The sequence below is a fragment of the Chaetura pelagica genome, unplaced genomic scaffold (genome assembly GCF_000747805.2).
Source record: "Chaetura pelagica isolate M959 unplaced genomic scaffold, ChaPel_1.0 scaffold71, whole genome shotgun sequence".
NCBI classification, from domain to species: Eukaryota; Metazoa; Chordata; class Aves; order Apodiformes; family Apodidae; genus Chaetura; species Chaetura pelagica.
Genome location: NW_009952435.1, coordinates 1,031,216 through 1,052,661, shown reverse-complemented (window position 1 = coordinate 1,052,661; position 21,446 = coordinate 1,031,216). Strand labels below are relative to the sequence as shown.

The following is a 21,446-nucleotide window of genomic DNA, read 5'->3' as shown; positions in this document are numbered from 1 at the left end:
ATTCCTGCTTTTTGTTCATGTTTTTTCTCGACTATTTGTAATTTGAGATGTGAGTACCATGTTTCCTGCTTTTAGCAAAAAAAACCACAACAGTGTGCACCTGAACACCAGTTTCACTAGGATAAAATCCGTGATGGCATTAACAGGATAATAAAGTCTGATGGTATTCCAACAGCTGATACAATTATGGTGAGATGCATAGTGCTTGCCAGCAGAACTAGCAGGGTGCCATTCTGAACTGTGTCTAATTCAGCACATAGTCAATCAAATGTTGCACATGGGCTGGATGTGAATCACTGTTGAGAGGGAGAACAGCAGCAGAATACCAAGGGAATTTAAGATCACCCCCTGTGCAAGAGCTCCAGCATATCATCTTTGTATTACTTCAGTCTTGGTTTTGACAGGTGAAGTGGGATACAGACTGCATGTAATTCTCAGCCTGACCTTCTATGCAGAGCAGAATCCTATTCTAGGTGCAGAGTAATGCACCTAGAGTCTAATTGTCTGCCACCAGTTTGCCAATGAAACTTGTTCCTGACCTTTTCCCAAGCAGTTGTTCTGGGGCCAGCCTACCTTCTTGCATAAAACTTATCTCCCATACTCAAGCAGCAGATTGGGAAACATAGCTCTTCAGCTGAGACCAGAATTTATGACAACAGAAGAATGAAGTAAAACATCCATAATGCTTAACATGCATGTCCAAAACAAGAATCTATCCTTCAACCAAATGGAAGAAATTAATTTTTGCAGTGACTTAGTCTCTCTCCAAATTTCACCACTGAAAGATTATTCTAAACACAATATATGCTTTGTTTATCAAATAGTTGCCAGTCTGATGACATTCAAGTTATTAGTATTAAAAAAAAAAGAACAAACAATAAAAAATTAGTTAGCATTACAGAAAAAAAAGTTCAATTTTTAGATCTTTTACATGAAGAATTTAGCAGAATACAGTTCCTACTACTGCATATTCCCAGCATGCTTACAAGGTACTTAAAAAAAATTCCTTACCTTCTAAGCTTCCAGCCTGTACTGATGAAGCAGTTAAATTCAATGCTGTTTTCACCACTTCATAGAAACTTTTGCTCAGTGGTGTAACAGCTATATCCTTCAATGATGCCAAGGTACTGAAACTAAAAAAATAACACAAAAATCAAACTCACTATACACCCAGAAAAACTGAAAGGATATGGTGGAAAAAGATGATGTTCAAGCAATTTAATATGAGAGGGTTGTGATAGGACAAGGGGTAATGGTTTTAAATTGAAGAAGGGTAAATTTAGGTTAGACATCAGGAAGGAATTCTTCACCATGAGGGTAGGAAGGCACTGGAATAGGTTGCCCAGGGAGGTTGTGGAAGCCCTGGAGGTGTTTGAGACCAGGTTGGATGAGGCTTTGTGCAGCCTGGTCTAGCATGAGGTGTCCTTGCCCATAGCAGGGAGATTGGAACCTGATGATCTTTCAGGTCCCTTCCAGCCTTAACTATTCTATGATTTCTATGATTGTTGAAAAACTGATGGTTTCTGAAATTAGACTTTTAATGAGGGAAACTTAAAAAAAAAGGTTGAGATTTTACAGTCAAAGTAAGACAAATCTTGTCAAGAAGTGAGCACTGGGTTTTGTGGTTTGCTATCCAAAATGCATTAATTGTGGCAAATTTGGTCACTGCAGGGCACCAAAGATTTTAAAAAAAAACAAACAACAAAAAACAACACCAAAATATAAACATCTGAATCTCCTCTTAATAATCATGTAGAGGTTGACCACCACTGGCAACCAAGCACCTACACAGATGCACTTCTACAGGAAATGAAGAAAAACAAGAAGGTGAGAAGACTCACAGATAGATATATATACACACATACATATATAAAAATAATATTTATATATATAATATTTCATTATATATAAATTATATATATATAATTCTCTTCATAGTAGCTGGTATGGGGCTGTGTTTTGGATTTGTGCTGGGAACAGTGTTGATAACACAGGAATGTTTTCATTATTGCTGAGCAGTGCTCACAGAGAACCAAGGCCCTTTCTGATTCTCACACCACCCCACCAGTGAGTGGGATGGGGGTGCATAAGAAGCTGGGAGAAGACACAGCCAGGAGAGCTGACCCAAACTGACCAAAGGAATTCTTCAGACCATATGGCATTATGCTCAGCAATGAAAAGCTGAATAAAGAAGGAAGAATCACAGTTGCAATCCACACATTATAATGAAGAGACTTATTTCCCAGTTTCAAAAAAATTATGCCATCATATCTTTCACATCTTTTCCATTAGCAGAAAAAAAGACAGTGGGATGCTAAAGGGTGACAGAATAAACTCCCAGGGAATCTCTGCTGAGCTGGGCAGAGATTAAAACTAGAGTTACAAAGGAATCAGAATAGTTGAAAACTCCTACCACACCTCTATAGAAACAGAATCTGGTAAGCAGAAGAAAATTTCAGCCTCTTTACACTGATAAGAATGTTTCTTTTGTTAAATAGCCAGTGAGAAGAATAAGAATTGCATGTAGAATATTGAACCAGATCATTTTCAACTATATAGAAGAACTTACTTTTGAATAACTTTCAGAAACTCTGCTAGAGCAGCTAATCCATCTTCTGTATAAAAGCTGTTTGATTCAAGGTGAGGGAGGGAATGCAGAAGGTTCCAGAAATACGGTTGCTTGTACAGGTTTTCTGCTTTAGAAATAATTTCCTCCACTTCATTCAAATCCATCTTTTTGTGAAGAAAATACATTTACATGCAACACTTCCATTAACAGGAAAAAGCCAGCAGATCCCTGTTACTTCCTCTGCCCTCTTGAATTTTAAATAATTTTAAATGGGTGTGGGTATGTCAAATAATTTATAAAAATGACTCTTTAAAGATGCTACTAAAAATTAGAGGCTACTTTCAACTAAATATTTTCTTAATGTTTATACGTTCTATTTCATCTTCCATTCCAGAAGGGAAATTTCATATTGATACAGCTCCTTTCAATCAAGTACCTCACAAGCATATTAAAAATATTACTATAAAAATGCCATCTAATTTCAACTTACAAATTGGAAACTTAGTTTTCATGAAGTATCAGTTACAATCAAACACATCTGGAGAAAATGTATTTTTAAATATTTTAAAAGTGAAACCAATCATATGTGAAAGGTACAAAAATTGACAGTAATTGAGACCCACTACTGTGCCCATTCAGCCTTCCTCTTCTTGAGATTGCAAAGGTGAGAGACTAATGCACTAGGGACAGCACAAATACCAAACTAGTTTCACTTAAACTGCCAAATAGATTCTGGAAGGAGTTATGCTGCATCTTGTATATCTGTCTTCCTTCACCCTCACTTGAATGTGCTTGCCATATTTACTGGATCACAAATGTGGATTCAAAGTAATCTCATCCAGGCAAGAGATGCATCTTTTTAATCTCACTGCAGTCCTTTTTTTTAAATTTTGGGTTGTTTTGGGAGTTTGGTTGGTTGGTTTGGTTTTTTGTTTGGTTTTGGGTGAGGTTTTTTTAATAATAAATACACATTAAGATAAGAGTTCCCTGCAAGATATTCTGTAACACAGTTTTATGCAGCTACTCAAGGTCTGGCAGATGCACTTCTAAATTGATCATTATGAACAACAAGCCTTCACATAGCTGTGAATTTTAGCTACTAACAACCTAGACTACTTTAAATCAGTAATCTAGAAACCAATGAACCTCGATCAAATTCAGAAGACATAATTTTTTCCTTCAACAGCATATCAATTTTTTTTAAAAAAGATTGTATACTAAACCTTGACACGATAGAAATTTCTAACTACTATAATAAAGATGCCTCAGGATCCAGAACTGTAATTTAGAAATAGGCTATAAAAATACTTACGTTAAGAAAAGCAGTGATGTTATGGAGCTCTGTAAAATAAAATATTTCCCTTTACAGAGAGGCATTAATAACTTTAGGAAAAAAAAATTTATAAGCAATAGCAAGTGGTAGACAAAGGGCATTTCTACTGGAGTAAAGGTATGTGAAACAATTGAACCATTATCACTAAAACAATTTAAAAGAAATTGCTTACCATTCACTTTTCAGTAAGGCAAAATCATCACATCAACACTAGATTAACATATGAGCACTCAGACAGCCAGGCATGAAAACTACTGTTTCACCTACACCTTTCTGCTTGAAAACTCAACTGGAACAGCAAGGCAGAAGTAGGTCTAAAATGCCCACTTGCCCACCAGCAAGGCTGCACAGTATTTGTGGGAAGGGAGTGTGAACATCAGAACCTGGTGTTTCCAGTGTCACTCTTTCAGTGCAAGACTGACTTGTTTGCTTAAGGGTCACCAGGTGTGAGCTACTGGAGGTTTTCCATCCCCATACTCTCTACTAAAACAAAAAGACCTCAGGAGAAAGAGTTAAATTCTAAGTTACTTTCTGAATGCATGTTAGACTAAGTACCCGTGTACTCAGATTATTAACCCTTACCTTTAAACTCTTTTTAACCATCAAGTAGTAAAACAAAAGCATGTTTTTGGTGTGCTGGTTTTCTGATAATTTTATGACAGCCACCATAATAGTAATCATAAAAGTGGATTTGTTTCAAATGAGATAAAATTTCATTTCTTCGTTTTATTTTTCAGATGCAAGTATTCCTTTGTTTGATGCATATTACTACCTGGAAAGATAAAGTAATTTATTATTAGAAAGATCACAGCTTACCTGAGAACTTCGAGTTTTGCTCCCATAGCTTTTCTAAAGCCAGGGTTTTCTCTGTGGTCTCAATAAATCCCTTTGCAAGCTCTTCTATCTCTTTCATGAAGTCTAGATCAGGTTCTGTGAAGCTCTCTGGACCATTTTGGATTTCTGAAGTACTTTTTAACAAAAAAAATGGGACAGAGGAGGCAATTACAAATTGGAAGCAAGTAGCTGGAAAAATGTGTATATACTTACAGCAGTATTGTGATTTATTTATCTTTTAACTACTCTGCATTTACACAACTATTACTTATTTCAGTCCATTAGCCCACAAGCTGCAGTGCAGAGTCTCAAAACCTCAGGAAAGAGGGCCATGAAAAATTGCTGAGGTGCAACTGTGGCAGCAGTCAAACAGACACATCCAAAGAAATCTGATATTTCTGAGGTCATTCAATTTTTCTCCCCTGATTTATCATACATCCAGGTGAAGGTCCTTTAATTGCCTGTACCTTGAAGTTCAATCTTTTCTACTGCATCTAAGGCAAAGTGCTGCAACCAGAACAGGTAATTCAGTCAATGTCACCAGATGAGAAATAGGTAACTCCCTCTTTCTGGGCCCTGAAGAAAGCTGGTCCTTCCTCTTTAGTTAGTTTAGTAAGCAAGAAAAATATGATAACAGTTCCACTACCTTAACAAAAAAGCTTCCACCACAACAAACGTACAGTGGTTCCAGACAACACAGTACCCTTCTACTTGAAAAGCAAGAAGAATGGTGTCTCTGTCTCATAGGTATATTTTTGCCTATGCTGAATTATACACAAAAACTATCTGTTGTTAGGAAAATACTATACTGTTTGTACTTGGAATATAGCAACTTGGTTTAAATACATGAAACAGCCTACAAAGATATTGTCCTCTAACCACTACTGGCTTTACCCTGATTTTAGCTAAGAGCTAAACCCTTGGAACATGTTCTCTCTGTCATCTTTGTCATACTACCATCTGGTGGCTACTTAATAGCACAACAATTTTCTAACAATACTTCCAAGTTGAAATCAGACGTCAGAGTCATTTGGAAGTCTCTTTACAGGGCAAAATCACTTAAGATTCTTGTAAGACACCATAAAGGATGGAATAATCATCTTTAGCATATTACTAGGCAATTCATTTTTGTTTCATCTGAATGGAAGTTCAAAATATCTTAGAGTAAAATCCTTCATAGCAAAAATATTGCTATTTTTCTTTAGAAGCACAATTAACTGTCACATAAACCACACTTACAAAAATATAATAGAATTACATTCCTTTCTTGTCAAAATTATTTGTGAATAATAGTTTTCAGCACAATTCTTACCTACTGGTAAAGAAAAACCTAATGATGTAGACTCACAACACAAAGTAAAAACATCAGGCACAGCTTTCTGATTTGCTTATTTCTCTGCCTCTCGCTTCAGGATCCTTGTTTGTTCAGACACTTGCAGAGCTGTCTGCAACTTTAGACTAAGGGATGAGATTAAAATATAATCTTAAAACAATCTAGTTCTTGATTGTTTCAGTGCAGCTCTTTTTTTATCCCAGCTTGGTCGACAGCCAGCAGGATTTTGTAAAACGCTTTAACCAGCCTCAAATTTCAATGGATTAAAGGCAGAACAATTCCTCACCATATTTCCTTCCATTTTCAATGGAATTTTTGAAAGCAGGTTTCTGTTGTTCAGAAGGCAGCTTCTACAATGATAAATAGCTGCACTTTAGCTATTCCTTTTGAAAACTGCTACATAAATTCCGATATTACTAACGCACCTACTGCCTGGAATTTCAAGACAGCTAGAAACACTGTTATTTGGCAAAGAACAGGAACACTAACTACATACTGAAAACTTCCCAGCACTGGACTTTTTGAGCATGAATAAGTGGCTTGACCTGAATAACAACCACCGCATTGGTAAAACATAAATCTAGTCAGAACTTTAAAAAAACAATACTCTAGCTCAGTTTCCATAGGATTTTTCATTGGTTTTTTGGTTGGTTGTGGTTTTTTGCTGAACTTTAAATTTACAACTATTAACAACTAAACTCACAGAGCAACGTCACTTAAAATAATCACAAGAATTCAGAGAAGTGGAGCGTGAATGCCATTGTTCAACTGATGTTGTTTTCCCTCCAATCTAGACGAAAGCAAGCCTTGCATCCCCACTACAAATCTGTCCGTTTCAGAAGCACTGCAAACAATAATGCTACAGAGAAAAAGGACACTTTTACTCACATGGGAGCATATGGCTGGGCTCAACACTGGCTCCAGGGCTGCTGGTGCTGCCCACTCTCCCTGCCTGACAGGGAATCAATAATTCCCACTCCTCTGCCCCCACCACTGACTCTACTGCACCTTGGATCTGCAAAGCCTGGGTAGAAAAAGAGCAGAGGAATAGAAAAAATCCCCCTCTTGGCTTCTATTTTTATGTGCTATAGCCACCTGTTTGATATCTATCAGAAGCAGACCTGATAACACAGGCTGAATTCTGTGAACATTAATTTCTGCTAACCTGAACCTCTAGTCTGAACCTGGAATCCCAGCCCAGAAACCATTCAGCATCACAGTGCACAAGCAGAGCAGCAAGTGGTTCTCAGAGCAATTAGGTAGCAAATGTAATAGATAAGCAGGGTGTGTTTAGACCGCTAAACTTCTCAAACAAGAAGGAAACTGAACTCCCTCACTGCCCAATTTAAGTGAGGAAAAACGCTGTCTGCTCTTCATCACTTAGCGTCAAAATGTTTCACTGATAGCTGTAAAGCTTCCTTTGAACTAAGACATTGGGAAAAACCCTTCAGGTCCTCCTGCACTAGGCCCTGCACACAGCAGCAGCAGCCTGCTTTATCCCTCCTGCTCTGCCCCTTGCCAAAGAAGTACATCAAGCTCAGCTGGGCTGTCCCTAACCTGCCTCCGAGCTTGAGGGGTGGGGAGACAGGCCCCTGCCCTGCAAGGGTCCCATGGAGTACACGAGGCAGCACTGGGGAAGATACACAGATTAGAAGTGTTAAATAAAACAGGTGGCAGCATGCTGGCTCTAAAGAGCTCCAGGAAGAAGTGCAGGGAAAAGCAAGTTGATGGTGAAACTGGAGAGGGAGCTTGCAGAAAAAACAGTAGGGGGTGTAGATATTTAGGTATGGAAGAAGAACCAAAAAATAGGCATAAAACCCATCTATCGCAGAAGAGAACGTAGCAGGTGCAACCTGAAAAACTCATACACGCTCCCAAGCAGAAACCTTTAAGTAGGGCTGCTGCTAAACTACTATCTTTCTGGACTTTCAGGGCAGGAGCAACATTGGCCAGCTCCCTAGTCGTGCCCGTCTTTTCCTGTCATCACCACAGCCCTTCTCTAGTTACTCTTGGAGCTAAGCACAACATCCTTTGGAAATGGCAACAGGCATGATATTAGTTATCATGCTCAGTTTTATGAAACAGGTAAAAACATTACACGTGTTCTTTTGCCGAATAGTTGTATTAAATTTTACAAGATATTTTTTCAACATGATTATAGGGGGACCATATTTATCTTCTAATAAGAACACTATGAGATACTAGTAGTTTCTTAATTCAGCACAAGTTACACTGAATTGCAGGAAGATGTCACCATCTTGCCAAAAAAGATAAGCAAGTAGACTTCAAAATCAGCTACAGGACAGTCAAGACAAGCAATCTTCAGACAGTGTGCCAAGAAAAATACTCGATTGTTGTACTGCTGCTCTCCCAAAGAGCCTTCAATGTGTGCTTTCTGGACCTGAACATTACATTAACTTACTTGTGTAAAGTAAAGGAAGTCAACAGCAACAGTTGCTAGAAGCAATAAAGAGAACCAAGGGACAACAAAAAGGACAAAAGGAGGAAGCCAGTAATTTGTAGGAGAAGACATACATAATTAGAACTGGGGTGTTAGGAGAAGGTGTGGTCGTGCCTGTGTGTGTGAATATACACACATATAAATAACATTTCATCAACATCCATGGTAACTCTTCCCTTAATTGTTCATTTCCAGGAATACTTGCAAGAGGACAGAAATCAAAGTTAAGACGTACATCTATATGAGTTTTGACCATGACAAAACACTGCAAAAGAGCAAAAAAAAGAGCATCTCTTTGGGAATGTAAAAACAATGGGCATTTCCTAAAGCCGTTGCTCAGAATTGCCAATTTTGTTCAGATTACGCAGTTACTCAGGAGAACAGTAAGAACGTTTCAGAACTCATCTGAGATCTCAGATCAGAGATGCCACTTAGACTGAGGATTTTCAAAAGCCGCTCAGAAAACTCTTGTCTCAATCTCACCCGTCACCACATTAGAAATTTCTCTATAAAATTGCAAAGCCCCAGCTGTACTGGCTCCCATTCTGCACCATTTCAAGATAGCCTGGAGACATGACATCACCATCAGCACCAATACACATGCTGGACAATAGTTTTCTGCATGTCTGTCACAGAAAGATCTTTCCCCTCCATGTTGCATTAACTGTTACAACCCTTCTAAAATGCAATGGACCAAAAAATGTAAAGAATCAAAAAAGCATTGTTCTTAATTAGCTACACAATGGAGAAAATTCAGGTTTAAAATGCCTTTTCTCCCCAACTCTGATGATCTACAAGGAAGATCACAAAAATGGCCTAGTTTTCCAACTACATAGCACAACACTACAAAGGCTGGCCCAGACCATACAGTTACTATGCAGAATTATTTCCTTTTTTTTGTTTGAAGATATACATCATTAAAGAAAAATTTAACCCTCTAAGCAATTGTTGTGCAAGTGCTATCACTGTTGAGACCTGCATTGATTTTGTTTTCCCACACCTGCTCTTGTACATCAGCTTTTCTGATACTACTCCACTAGAGAACCACAGAGGTCCAGGTATCAATAATATCAGTAACAAGAAAAGGAACAGAGTGACTGTAGCTGCTCCAAGAGAGAGGTTGAGCCAGGAGCTGAAATGAACCTGAAGGAGGCCATGTCCTCAATGATGGGGTACTGTCCACCAATATCCCAGCCAGCAGACAGAGCCAGGAGTGGGTAATGGATCCAGTGACAACCCCAATATGGCAAGATGAACCCAGAAGTCCACCCAAGTGCCAAAGGCGACAAAGCTACCACGTGGGTCTGAGGGGTCCCTCCAGGAGAAGATGACAGAGGCAGACCTGGGGCTCTGACACACGTACAGGTTAGGGCTGCTCAGGCTGCTACTACCTGTAGCTGAAAAAGAATAATAAACTAATGTGCTTAAAATTAATTTTTCAAGTCTTGTTTTCATAATCTTTGTAGTTCTAAGTCCACGAAAGCCTAAATTAAATTTTCTTTTAGATATTGAGAAGTCTAACTGACATTGATCTAGAAGTCACAGCTGTAAGGGCAAATCCCACCACATTCTGCAAGAATTGCACTGGAATTAAAAGTACTGGGAATACATTATGTTTCTATGCACATGCACTTTTATTTGAGGGTGTGAGCATAAGGCCATGGGACACTCTGCTCCACGGTTTTTATTTTACTTGCAAGCTCTCAGTTTTACTCCATTCTCCATTAAGATGAGGTGGTAGGGAACTGGTGGAACATTGTGCTAAGAACAGGAAAAAAATGTCTTTTGCCATGGGAGTTCCTAAATATTTCCTTACTCCTCTGCTCTGAGATACTGCTAGGTGTAACAGGCTAGGGGATCACATTGAAGAGCTGCATGACAGCAGCTTTTACAGTGGCTGAAGAGAAGCAAAAAGCAAAGCCTTCGAGCTCTGAAAAACAGAGGCTTTCTAAGGCATCAGAGGAGGTGGCAGATTTTGCTGCAAACCAAAGTTAATGAGGTATTTGTAGCCTTCACCTGGCTCATCTTCTCACCATGTCAGAGGCTGTTAACAGAGCCTGTTGCCTTGGGGGTGTAGCCATATGTGTGAGGGCACCCTGCACCAGGATGACTTCAACACCTGGCTCAGCCCTGCTGACAGAGCAGGCCTGCTCAGTCTGCTCACTGACAAATAGTTATGTGGGTGCTTTATGGCTTTCACAGGGGAGGTTTCAACAGAATTCATAGAATTACTTTTTCCAAAAGACAACAACTGTTTTTCAAACTGGTAGCACTGATGTGGTGCATATTTAGAAAACAAAGGGGTTAAGTCTCCATGCAAATTGTACACAGCCTTCGATTTACGCTTAATAAACACAACATTTTAATGCAAAAAAAGCTCCCTGAAAATTATTACAAAGAACCACCTATGGTTTCATAAAAGTCCTCAGAGGGAAGATAATTGTATTATTGTTCCCATGCCACCCATTCTCTCCAGTCAACACAGGATTCAGTTGTTTGGCTGATCAAGCTGACAGTCTGTATTCCTAAGGCTGTTGGCAGCCAGCATAAGTCAGAGCAGCCCTGAGGTTGATTTAATTTATACTGATGGACCTGCTGGAACAGACTGACCTCAGAATGAACTTCATCCTACATTTTTATCCCTTTTCCTCACCTAGGCTATATGCTACTCAGTGCAGCCTATTTAGTGCATAAATATGCATACAAGCATGTATTTTATTATTCAGTTAAAAAATTAAAAGCCACTGAATAATTTCCCCAATTCTTAAGTAGGTCTAAGATTGCCTTCAGGAAATTCTTTCCTGCTTTTCTTTTGAGCTGAAATATAATTTGGACAGTTCAGTCAAAGCAGTGTAAATAGTGTAGAGCAGTCATTATAGTTCATAGTTTCTAGAGCTTTCACCCACTCAGATGGCACCTGGACTAGTGATATAAATAAAAAATATCCTTTTAGGAAACAACTTTTTAAAAGGCCAGCAGTTATTGTAACTCTACAACACAGTAATATAGTATTGCCGCAGTAATTAACAGGCTATAGGCTTTATACTGAGTTGGCAAGACCATGGCACAGAGTTTTGCCACTTTTACTCTGTCTGAATGTGTCTCAATGTACCTGCAGTTTTGCTTTTTACTTAGTTTAAACTTTTTTTTTTCCAAGCCAGATTGCTTTATTTTCACTTATATAATGCCACCAGAACTTCATACAGACAGATGTAAAACAGTATTTAGTGTGAAGTAACAGCATAAAAGGCAAAGATAAAGTAGAAAGAGGCATGACTAAAGCCCTCCATCTTTAACATTTATAAGGACACTGAAGGAAACTTCTAGTACAGAGTGATGAAGCTCCTATTCAACCTGCCTACAAAAAAATAAGAGCCTTTGCTCTAGAAGAAGATGCACCATGCTACTGACAGCTCTGCCAGATTTGTGTATCTTACCGTAAGCGGCTGGTTTTTTGGTTTGTGTAACTAGTATTCTTGCATCTTGAACCAACATTACAGAAAAGGGTCCGCATGAAAGGATAAAGGCCCTGGCTTGGCAGATCCCGAGCTTCTAAGTAACCTAAAACCAAACAGGGGCAGAGTTAAAACTAGTAACATTACAGTTATAAACTTGTACCATCACATGGTGCTCCCTTCTCCTAGAAAGTGGCTTTGTCACTTGTGAGCAATGAAGTTATATCAATAGCAGGTGTTCCACTTACAAACAACTAATTCACCACAGAAAATTAGTAACTCCTGTGTCAGAATATGACAGCAGGGTAGCATTCGAGAGCAGATTTTGGAAAGCTGATTTTCACAGCTGTTGCAACATCATAGGCTTGCTAGCATCTTGGTGTAAAATTACTTACGGCCTAGATTAGAATACAGAGTTATTTGCAAAGTCAAATTTTGTCTTTTAGCCCAAGCTTTCATGAGATGAAGGAGCTGGAATTCAGCAATATCTAAATTTATTTCCATCAAGACTGTCTAAATAGTAACTTTTCCATATTCTCTGAGAATTTAAACCTCATCATATAAAGTAACTTTTTGCTTATTTTGAAATGTAAGGAAGGGCTATAAGGTTCCTATTTAACTTTTTGTTTAAAACTGCTAAAATTGATACATACTTGAAAGGTCATTTCCCCCATTCCTCCGGGTAACCTTATTTTGGCAGACATTACATCAAAGTTAAAGGAATGAAATGGAAGTAGATGAGAAAAATACCATTTGGGTTAGCACTTATATTTAATATTCAGAATTGAAAGATGAAAAAATGGTGAATTAATGACATCTACTTAACATTTAAAAATCCCAATTTTATTTATATTCAGTTGCTAATATTTTGGAGATTTATCATTAGAAATTGTACTGTACCTGCTGTATAAAATAACAGATTTTGAGTTTTGAATAACCAGCGTCATTTGCATATGATCGTTATTTTTATTTAGCATACTTCAGTTCATATTGCAGAAAGCTCTCTGAGCACATGCACTGGATCCCTTTCTGCTAAAACAAAGTGGAAGATCTATCAAAAAAAACCCAACAAACAACTAAGGTTATCAGACCACTAGCATGCCTCGCATCCTTGGGGCTAGACCAGAGGTAGTCCAAAGTAAATTTATACAGTGCATGCTGGATTCTGTCCAGATGTTTCGTTCAACGGATCTACAATTGTTTTACCAAATTGGTTTCTAATGTAGCTAAAGCTGGCTTATCCCCATCTTACTGACATCTGTGAATAAACTCAATAATAAGATAAAAGCAAAAATAAATTTATTGGGTAGAAGTAATCATAACAAGTTTTTAAGTGTTGATGGAAATGGAAGAATTTACTATTTACAAAATATTAATTCTAAATCCTGGGAAGTGGTGAGGGGTAAGATCAATCTTGTATAACTTTTAGCATCTATTGCATAATTATCTGACTCTGAGGGAGTCATCCAAACTCCATTAGTCAACAGAAAGAAATAAGTACAACTAAAACCCAAATAACCCCCTTACTCCAAAGTAGATGTCTAAAAGTGGTCCAAAAAATCAGACCTTAAAGTTTGTCTTTGTCTCTTGCTGAAATATTACTTGCTCACATCAGCAGCTAGACAAGAATGAATCCCACTCTAGGGTTCTTTCCATTGACTCCACTACATTTAAGCCACCTCTTCTAGGTTACCTTAAGTATTTCCTAAATATTTCTACAGCAGAGGCAAACAAAATAGAACACAATAGAACAGAAAGCATACAGTTTTCTTTGTATTTTGGGGGTTCCTGGAAGCGGATTGCAGCTAGAATCAAGAACAGCACACATGGCCAGAGTATTTCAGTGAGAGACAGGACCTGAAAAGGGAAACCAAAGCATTGTCAGTACTACAAAAAACAGGATTTGTGAAAAAATAATTAAAATACATATTTTTTAAATAAAAAAACTATTAAAGATGCACAGTACAACTACTTAAGGGGAAATAATATCACTGAAATCAAGTCAGTAATTAAGGCTTCCATTTAAAAATCCTTATAACTTTGTCAAATACCTTGCTTTCAGAGTACAAAAGCAGTTTTCACTTCTGTTTGTAGTGCCTGTAGATATTTTCCTCCGGTGAATGCAGTCGCTCTGAAAATGTGATTGCAGTAACATCCAGCTTCCCTGTAGCTGAGCCCCCTATGAAGTCAGCAGCATGCTGCACCTTGCTGCCCCTCCTCATGCTCCCCTGAAGCCTGCTGTCCTGCACCTGGCAGCACAACCTCCTCGTCCTTCCCTGGTCCCTCGCTGCTGCCAGCACTCGCTCTCCCACCCGCAGTCGCCTCTCTCCAAAATCTGCCTTTGTCACCTCCAGCAGCAGGGCACTGTGAAACCAAGCTAGCAGGCCTGAGGCTGTCCACCACCACGCTTCTTTTGTCCCTGTCTTCCTATTTCCAGGGCCACAACAAAAAGGCTTCCAAGCCAGTGCACTTTTTAGCGCTTCTCCTCTGCGAACTGCATATACAGAGTGTGAGTCTGCGCCCCCGCAGAGAGGCTGCAGAGCCCAAAATGGATTGCATGAAGGGAAAAAGTAAGTATTATTTAAAAAAAAATAACAAAAAACCAAACCTACAAAGAACAGCAATTGTCTCAACTTTTCAGCTGCAAAGAGGAAGAAACTGCTATTCAGCCAGCTTTCAGAAGACTTCTAGATTCCCTGATAAAAGCGTTCGGAAAATGCAAACACCAAACTCATGAACAGAAACGCAGTAGAAATTACAAAGAATTACACTAAAATTTAATGTTAGAGACCATTAACTTCCCAGAAGCTTATTGAGGATTTTTATGTCAAAGCTGTGTCACTGTTGAATCAAATTCCACTAGCTCCAGGCAGGAGCTGAAGGCCCAGGAACCGTGTTTTAGCTGAGCCTTGGGCCCAGATAAGGCTGGTCAGGTCCATTAAGTCTTAGCAGTATGTTCAGGGCCCTGGCAGCAGCCTCCCCTCCCTGGTAGTTTCATCGACACACCTCCCATATGGGACCAGAGAGACCTTGCTGTGGAGCGTTGCCGCTGCTGCGGGACATCCATGGGCTATTTCATGGGGGGAAGGGGTGTATGTGGGGCATGGAACCAGATAGAGTGGATGTGGAAAGGGACACTGCAGAAGAGACTTGGATGAGGTGTCACCAGACTGCCCATGAGGGGCTGGAAAGGGTCAAGGCTGCCCCTGCAAACATACACCACCTCCTCCCCGACCCATGGCCCATGCTGGCAAGGGGGCATGGCAAAAGTCCCACAAAAATCCCAGGCAGGGCGTCAGGGCTGTAGGAGAGAGCTCAGGGGCATTTGTAGGGCCAAGGCCCTGCACAAGTGCAGACTGGGCTCTCTGGTAGTTACCTCAGGGCTCAAGGTGGCCCCAAGGTAGTGGCCAGGACACAGGGACAGCCAGCTTGTCCCCACAGGGCACAGAGCCAACAGGAATGCCAGGTCAGCAAGGCAAGGGTGTTGGGCAACAGCAGCCCAGTTCAACTGAGAGCTCGAATCTCCAGGCAAGTCTGAAAGCAATGAGACCAAGCCAGGAAGCAAATCTGCAGGCCATGGTCAGATCCAGGAGCAGCAGCCAGGGTCAGACATAGCCCTGCAATCACCAGCAGGATCCATGTATCAGCACAGCTAAGCCAGAGGCTACTGCTCTTACCAAAGGCCCCTCACTGAATTTAAATAGGGTGTAGGGGTGGAGGCTCCAGGTGAGGATATTCAGGGCAATTAAACCCATTAGCTCTGTCAGGCTGCTGGCACCTGTGAGGAGAGCTGTAGGTGTGTTTAGATATTCACTTGATAGTGCCCTTTAGATAAGACAGAGCTACTTACCTGCTCTTCTTTGCACTTACTTATCTTTCTGTAAATTAGAGAAACCACCTGGGGTTCTGCATCATGCAGACCAACTCTGGGCAACTCCTCGACCAACCAAAGCCTTTTGATTTCAAGCATGCTGTTTTGTTCTCTCTCTCTTCTACTGCACTGGACTTTTACCAGGGGTAAAAGTGCAAGCAGATCAAACATGAAAGTGTGGTTGGCTCAGTAGCTTTCAAATCCATTGCACAATTTCCAAAATCACATTTGTGAGTCCTGGGCACCAAAATAACTATGCCAGCTCTTCATTCTTTCAATACAGGAAAAAAAGCAAGGTGATGTAAATAAAACTTTGGTGAGGAGCCACCAAAGCTGATTCCAGACAGCTCTACTTCGGAAAGCCAGGACTGCACTCATGGGCAAAGCAAGTCAGTGGTTGTCACCTGCCAGCCAAAAGAATAACTGGAGGCTCTTGGTTATACTTAACAAGGACTCATGATTTGGGAAGAACAGGAATCATTTTGCCTACTGGTTAAGTCACCAGTATCCAAATCGTTAGTAAAATGCTAGGCTTATTGTACAGAACTACATCTAGACCTTACTAAAAAAGACATTAATTGGGAGCAGCATTTCACTAGGACACTTGTTGGTGAGAACACCTCTTTGGCCAAAAATATCTAACATGTTATTTGTAATTATTAGTAAAAAATGCAGGGGATTAAGTACATTGTGAGAGATTTCCTTGTGCTACAAAGCAGAGAAGGGATAGACTTGGAAACTTTTCATCATTACAAAGGCCTTCCCAAAGGGATGGAACAGATGTTACTAAATGTCTCTGGAGAAGTAGACCTAGATCAAAAATATCTTGGTATCTTATAACTAAAACTGAGGAAGAGCATACTACTAGCACTATGGGACACTTCTGAGCTTGTAAACACCTTTATAGGAGTTACAGTATATGGAAAATTCTACTTGCTTACCACAACAGAAAAGCAGAAAGCATTGTAATTCCCATTAACTAAGACAAAACAAAACCCTACTAACAGAGAAACAAATTTTCCATCAATTAGGAATAAGGCAAATGTCTGACTTCAAAATCTATATTAGTTCACCCAAACAAATATAGAAAATACTCTCATTTTTACCTTCTTTTTTTTTTTCCTTACATATCCCCTACTAGGCTGTATTAAGGACCAGTCATTCATACTTAAGATAGTTGTGAAATTAACTGGACATCTTCCATTGACACTCCCTTTGATATACCATAGCAGGTCACCAGAGTCTCACACTTGCAACTTCCATGGAGTGTGGTATATCCCGTTGCCTAAAACTTTGAGTGCTTTTCTTCGTGTACTTTCCATGGACTTTGGATGCAGCCAAGGAAGTTTACTGATTTCAGGTAGATTTTAGTTAATTGGTTTTGGCCCATTCGTGGTCTTTTTTTTTGTCTGCAATTATATTTAAGAAATATTTTGAACTTTTAGTGTTTAACCCACTGAGAATTTTTGCTGGATGATACATATAAAGCATGAGAGAAAGGGGAAGAGATAACCATTTGTAGGTATATCTGAGTATCATCTGTCTAGAAATACAAGACAATACTCCATGTCTGGAGAAGTCACACAGGCTGTAACATAGTAGGGTATGTCTGGTACAGAACAGTTGACAACTCTCCTCTGCTTTAAGCTCTTCCAGAATTGGCCTGCTTATTTTTTTATAAAAATATTATTTAAAAGTCTGACATGCAGGGAAGGGTTATTATTCCAATTCTAGGTTCATAAGCCAAAGATTCTTAAAATACAAAAATACAACAACAGCATTTTTTAAATGGGCAAACTATTTTTTTTTTTCTCCTCACAAACTTAGAGATAAAAATTAACATTTCACAATTCCACTAGCTTTGGTGGAGGAGGAGAAAGACATCTACTGAAAGGATAACAGATGTAAATAATCATTACTGTCATTCTGGTTCCACATTTTCATTGGTTGTTACCATTCATCTGAGAAACCTCATTGTGCCTAAAGAGTAGGGTAAATAGTAGTTATTTTGGTGAATCTATAACATTAAAGATTTAATAAATATATCAAAATCTCAACTGGTGAATACCAGTGAGCCGAGCAACTACAGGTCTGTTAGAATAACTTATGTTATCTCCAAGGTTTTAGGAAAACAAAGAATTTTCCCAATTTCCATTTATCTCCAGAATTTCAGCATGCCTTCATGGCTTCTCAGTCTAACATCTTTATGCCTTTCTTTGTTAGATTATTGTCAGCCTGGATGTTGGTAATAGCAATTGCAGAGAACCTAGGAATATTAAGAAATAACCCCATTATCAACACTGCCATGTCTGCACCAGCTGTTTTTACTACCATCTCAACAACTGCCTGGGTAGCAACAGCATCTGTGTATATGAGAAGTCTGAAGTTTGGGTTTTTTCCCTTAGCAGTCCTCTCCTTTGGTAAGCTATTTGGGGTTTTTTTTAGATTAATAAAGCAAACCTCACTCAGCTGGCTTCTAGCAGAGCATGTGATAACAAAGGAATCTGGGATAAATACAAGAACTGAGAAGGCAGCTGAAGAGGCAAAAACAGTAGGTTGGACTGAAGTGCTGGAAATAGGTTGGAGGACTCAATGAAATGTCAGCATGCTGCACACATTAAGCAAGTAAAATTCATCTCATTGAGCCAGTTATTCCTGGTCTTTGTGGGAAGTAATGCTGCTGTACAAGGCATATTCACATTCAAATAGGAAAGGCACCAACAGAAGATGCTCCAAAGAAAGCACATTTGAAAGATGGCAGCCCTTCTGCAGATGCTTTGCCCAAGCACTGAAGGGAACTGGTGTCTGAGAGCTCATGCCATCTGGCAAGATGCACCTGGGAAGAATGGTGGACTTGGTAATGGGGCTTTAGGACCTGGCTGATAGAAGTAGACATTTTACCTGTTCACTGTTGGGTTTTTTTAGTTTAATATTTTTGCACTGAAGTAAAACCAAGTGTGCTAAACAGAGAGCATCTGGCAGTAAGCAACTTTTAGGGGTGTTTATATGTTTTAAAGTGTGGAAGAAAGGAGTGTGAACTATACAGGACCGAACCAGGGCAAAGATGACACTCAGTGTAAGGGCAGAGGAAGAGTAAGAATTTTCCCAGCATGTTTTCTCATGCTTGACATTATTTTAAAATAAATAAATAATTAATAATAGCAACTTTTAAAAATCTCCATAGTTTTAGGATAGAGTATGTTTCTGTTTTATCCTAATATCTGCATTAGCAACTACATACTCAAAATATTTCACACCATGATTGCAATCCCAATTCTCCCCTAAATTAGGCTACCAGAACAAGACAATTCAGGAGTCACATTTCACTCTTCACCTTGCTCCAAAATTGGATGGTAATAAATACTATATAAAGAGTCATTAAGAAATACAGTGATAGAAAACTTTAGTAATACAGTTGACTGGTAGTATGTATTTTCTGAGCTTCCAGAATCTGTAGTTCAGAAGCAAAAGCTTCTGAAAAATAAGAAATTAGAAGAGACCATAATGTTATGTTCAAAAGTATATATGTGCTGCCTTTGAACCAGGTTAATAAGAGGTGCTGATGCCTGTCTGAATTTCAGTCAAAACACCTGCTCATCACAGAATGCTTACATCAGTCACAGCCCTTTTACCCTTCACTGTGTGGTATCAACTAATTCCACATGACACTCATGACACATCATTAATTCAACAGATCCTATTTGTCTTCTAGCCCTAACTGCTGATAAATAACCATGAGAAGACAATTGCCTTCTACAAGTTGATCTACACAATATAGTACAGAGCTGAAGCACATCAGATCTTTCAGATTCTCCTCAGACTCACAGTCTGACCTGCTCTTTGCACAGATGGACCATACACCTGGATTTCTCCTGTGTAACTGCACATGGAGCACCTTCATGTATCAGTGTTTGCACAGTAAGCACATAAGAAGATTTTCCAAATTTTCCAAATGCCCCAGGGTAGCTCCTGGCTCTGGACAGGCAGAATTTAAGTTTGCTTTGGGTCATTCATTGTAATTCATGGTTTGGAGAAGCCTGCATTTCAGTAAACTCTCTATTCAGGAAAGTTAGGCAAACTTAAAATTTACACGAACGAAGATTTTGTCCCTCAGAAATATGTAAGAGGGAAAACTAGACAGATCAATGAGAAAAAATAGATCAGCATGGAGTGGAAAAGGAGATGCTGAGAAGCCACTTAATGCACACTGACTTAAGTATGAGGAACAGGGAATATACAGAAGTGTTTAGGAATGGAGAAAAATATAACCAATAGTATCCCTTCCCAAAAGATGTCTTTAATACTAAAAAAAAACAACAACATAACTTGAAATCATTTTAAGAAGAAGTTGTCTCTCTAAATCACAATTTTATTTAAGTGAAAGATTTCTAAAATGAAAAGCTGTATATTTGTTTAATTGAGGTAACCCTATCCAAAGCAGTCAATATCCCTTACTGCAAATCCTCACATCATCTCAGACAAGAGAAATCCGTGATGAGCTTTTAACTGTAGTGGGGCTTTTTTTCCACAAAACTGTTATCTCACTTGAGAAAATGTGCACCCCTCTATCTTAAATTAAAAAAACATGTCAATCACAGGATAAGCAATGATATCTCATCTCACATTTGAGTATTATGTTGACTGCTGTTGAAGTAGCTGCCACATTCTTCTGCATATTGGAATTTGAAAGGTTAAGTTAGGCTTTGTAGAGCTGATAAGAAAGAAAATTTAGAAGTATACACCATTTTATTACACAGTCCTTGCATTTCCCATATCTAGATTATGATCTCAGTTGTGCAAGATTTCTTACTTTACCAAATGAGTATCTGTAATGTGAAGAAAAATTATTTTTATCCTCACCACTCCTACAAACACTGGCAGTATCTTCTGTTAATTAGAAGATAAGCTGTGGTTCTTCAAAACTTTATGAGATTTCCTACCTCATTTGCAAATTGGGGAGCATTGCTGTATTCAGCCATTCTAGAGTTAAAAACCACTGTTGTTCTCGACATTTGTTTTTAACAACTAGAAGACCAAACGCAAAACAGGAACCACTTGCAGCCCACTTATCTTTAACAATCAGCAGTGAAAAACTAACAGATACCCTCTTTCCAACAGATATTAAAGGAAGATTTACATTATTTCTTTTTTTATCATTTCCAAAAACTCACCGGTTGCCTCACACGACAGAGCCAATTCTTCCAAAACAGAGCCTTGAACTGGTGTACAGCCTGCCCCATGTCGTCCTTTCTTTCCTTCGTCCACTGGCAGAGTGTCTTCCTAAGGACTTTCTAACTGAGAATCACCCACCAAGCATTCTGAAGGTATTACTCAGTAGCTGATGAATTCCAGTACTAGAGAATGGTGCGAGAGATTTGCCTGCTTGCTGAGAAAGATGAGATTATGTTTCTGCCTCTTGTTTTGCATTCGTTGAGGAATCTCATCTTTCTATTTGTTTCTCAGTGCAATGAACAGTAAGGGGGTGGGTTTGTATAAATGCCTTCAGGGTGCTTTACTCCACAGTATATATTCTCCACTTATTTCTAGTTTTCTAGAATAAAAACGCATGTAAACAATAGGAAAAAAAGAA

General features: G+C 39.0%; 1 protein-coding gene across 1 annotated transcript in view; it reads right to left on the bottom strand.

Annotated features, from left to right (window-relative positions):
- The window catches only part of ABCA13 (ATP-binding cassette, sub-family A (ABC1), member 13), a 170,324-nt gene extending 149,228 nt beyond the window's left edge, over window positions 1-21,096 (bottom strand). The window contains 7 exon segments of the mRNA XM_010008365.1: window positions 1,012-1,133; window positions 2,570-2,733; window positions 4,485-4,546; window positions 4,719-4,870; window positions 11,968-12,091; window positions 13,749-13,842; window positions 21,028-21,096. Coding sequence (XP_010006667.1) covers window positions 1,012-1,133; window positions 2,570-2,733; window positions 4,485-4,546; window positions 4,719-4,870; window positions 11,968-12,091; window positions 13,749-13,842; window positions 21,028-21,096 — 787 coding nt within the window.
- Between the last annotated feature and the right edge of the window lie 350 nt (window positions 21,097-21,446).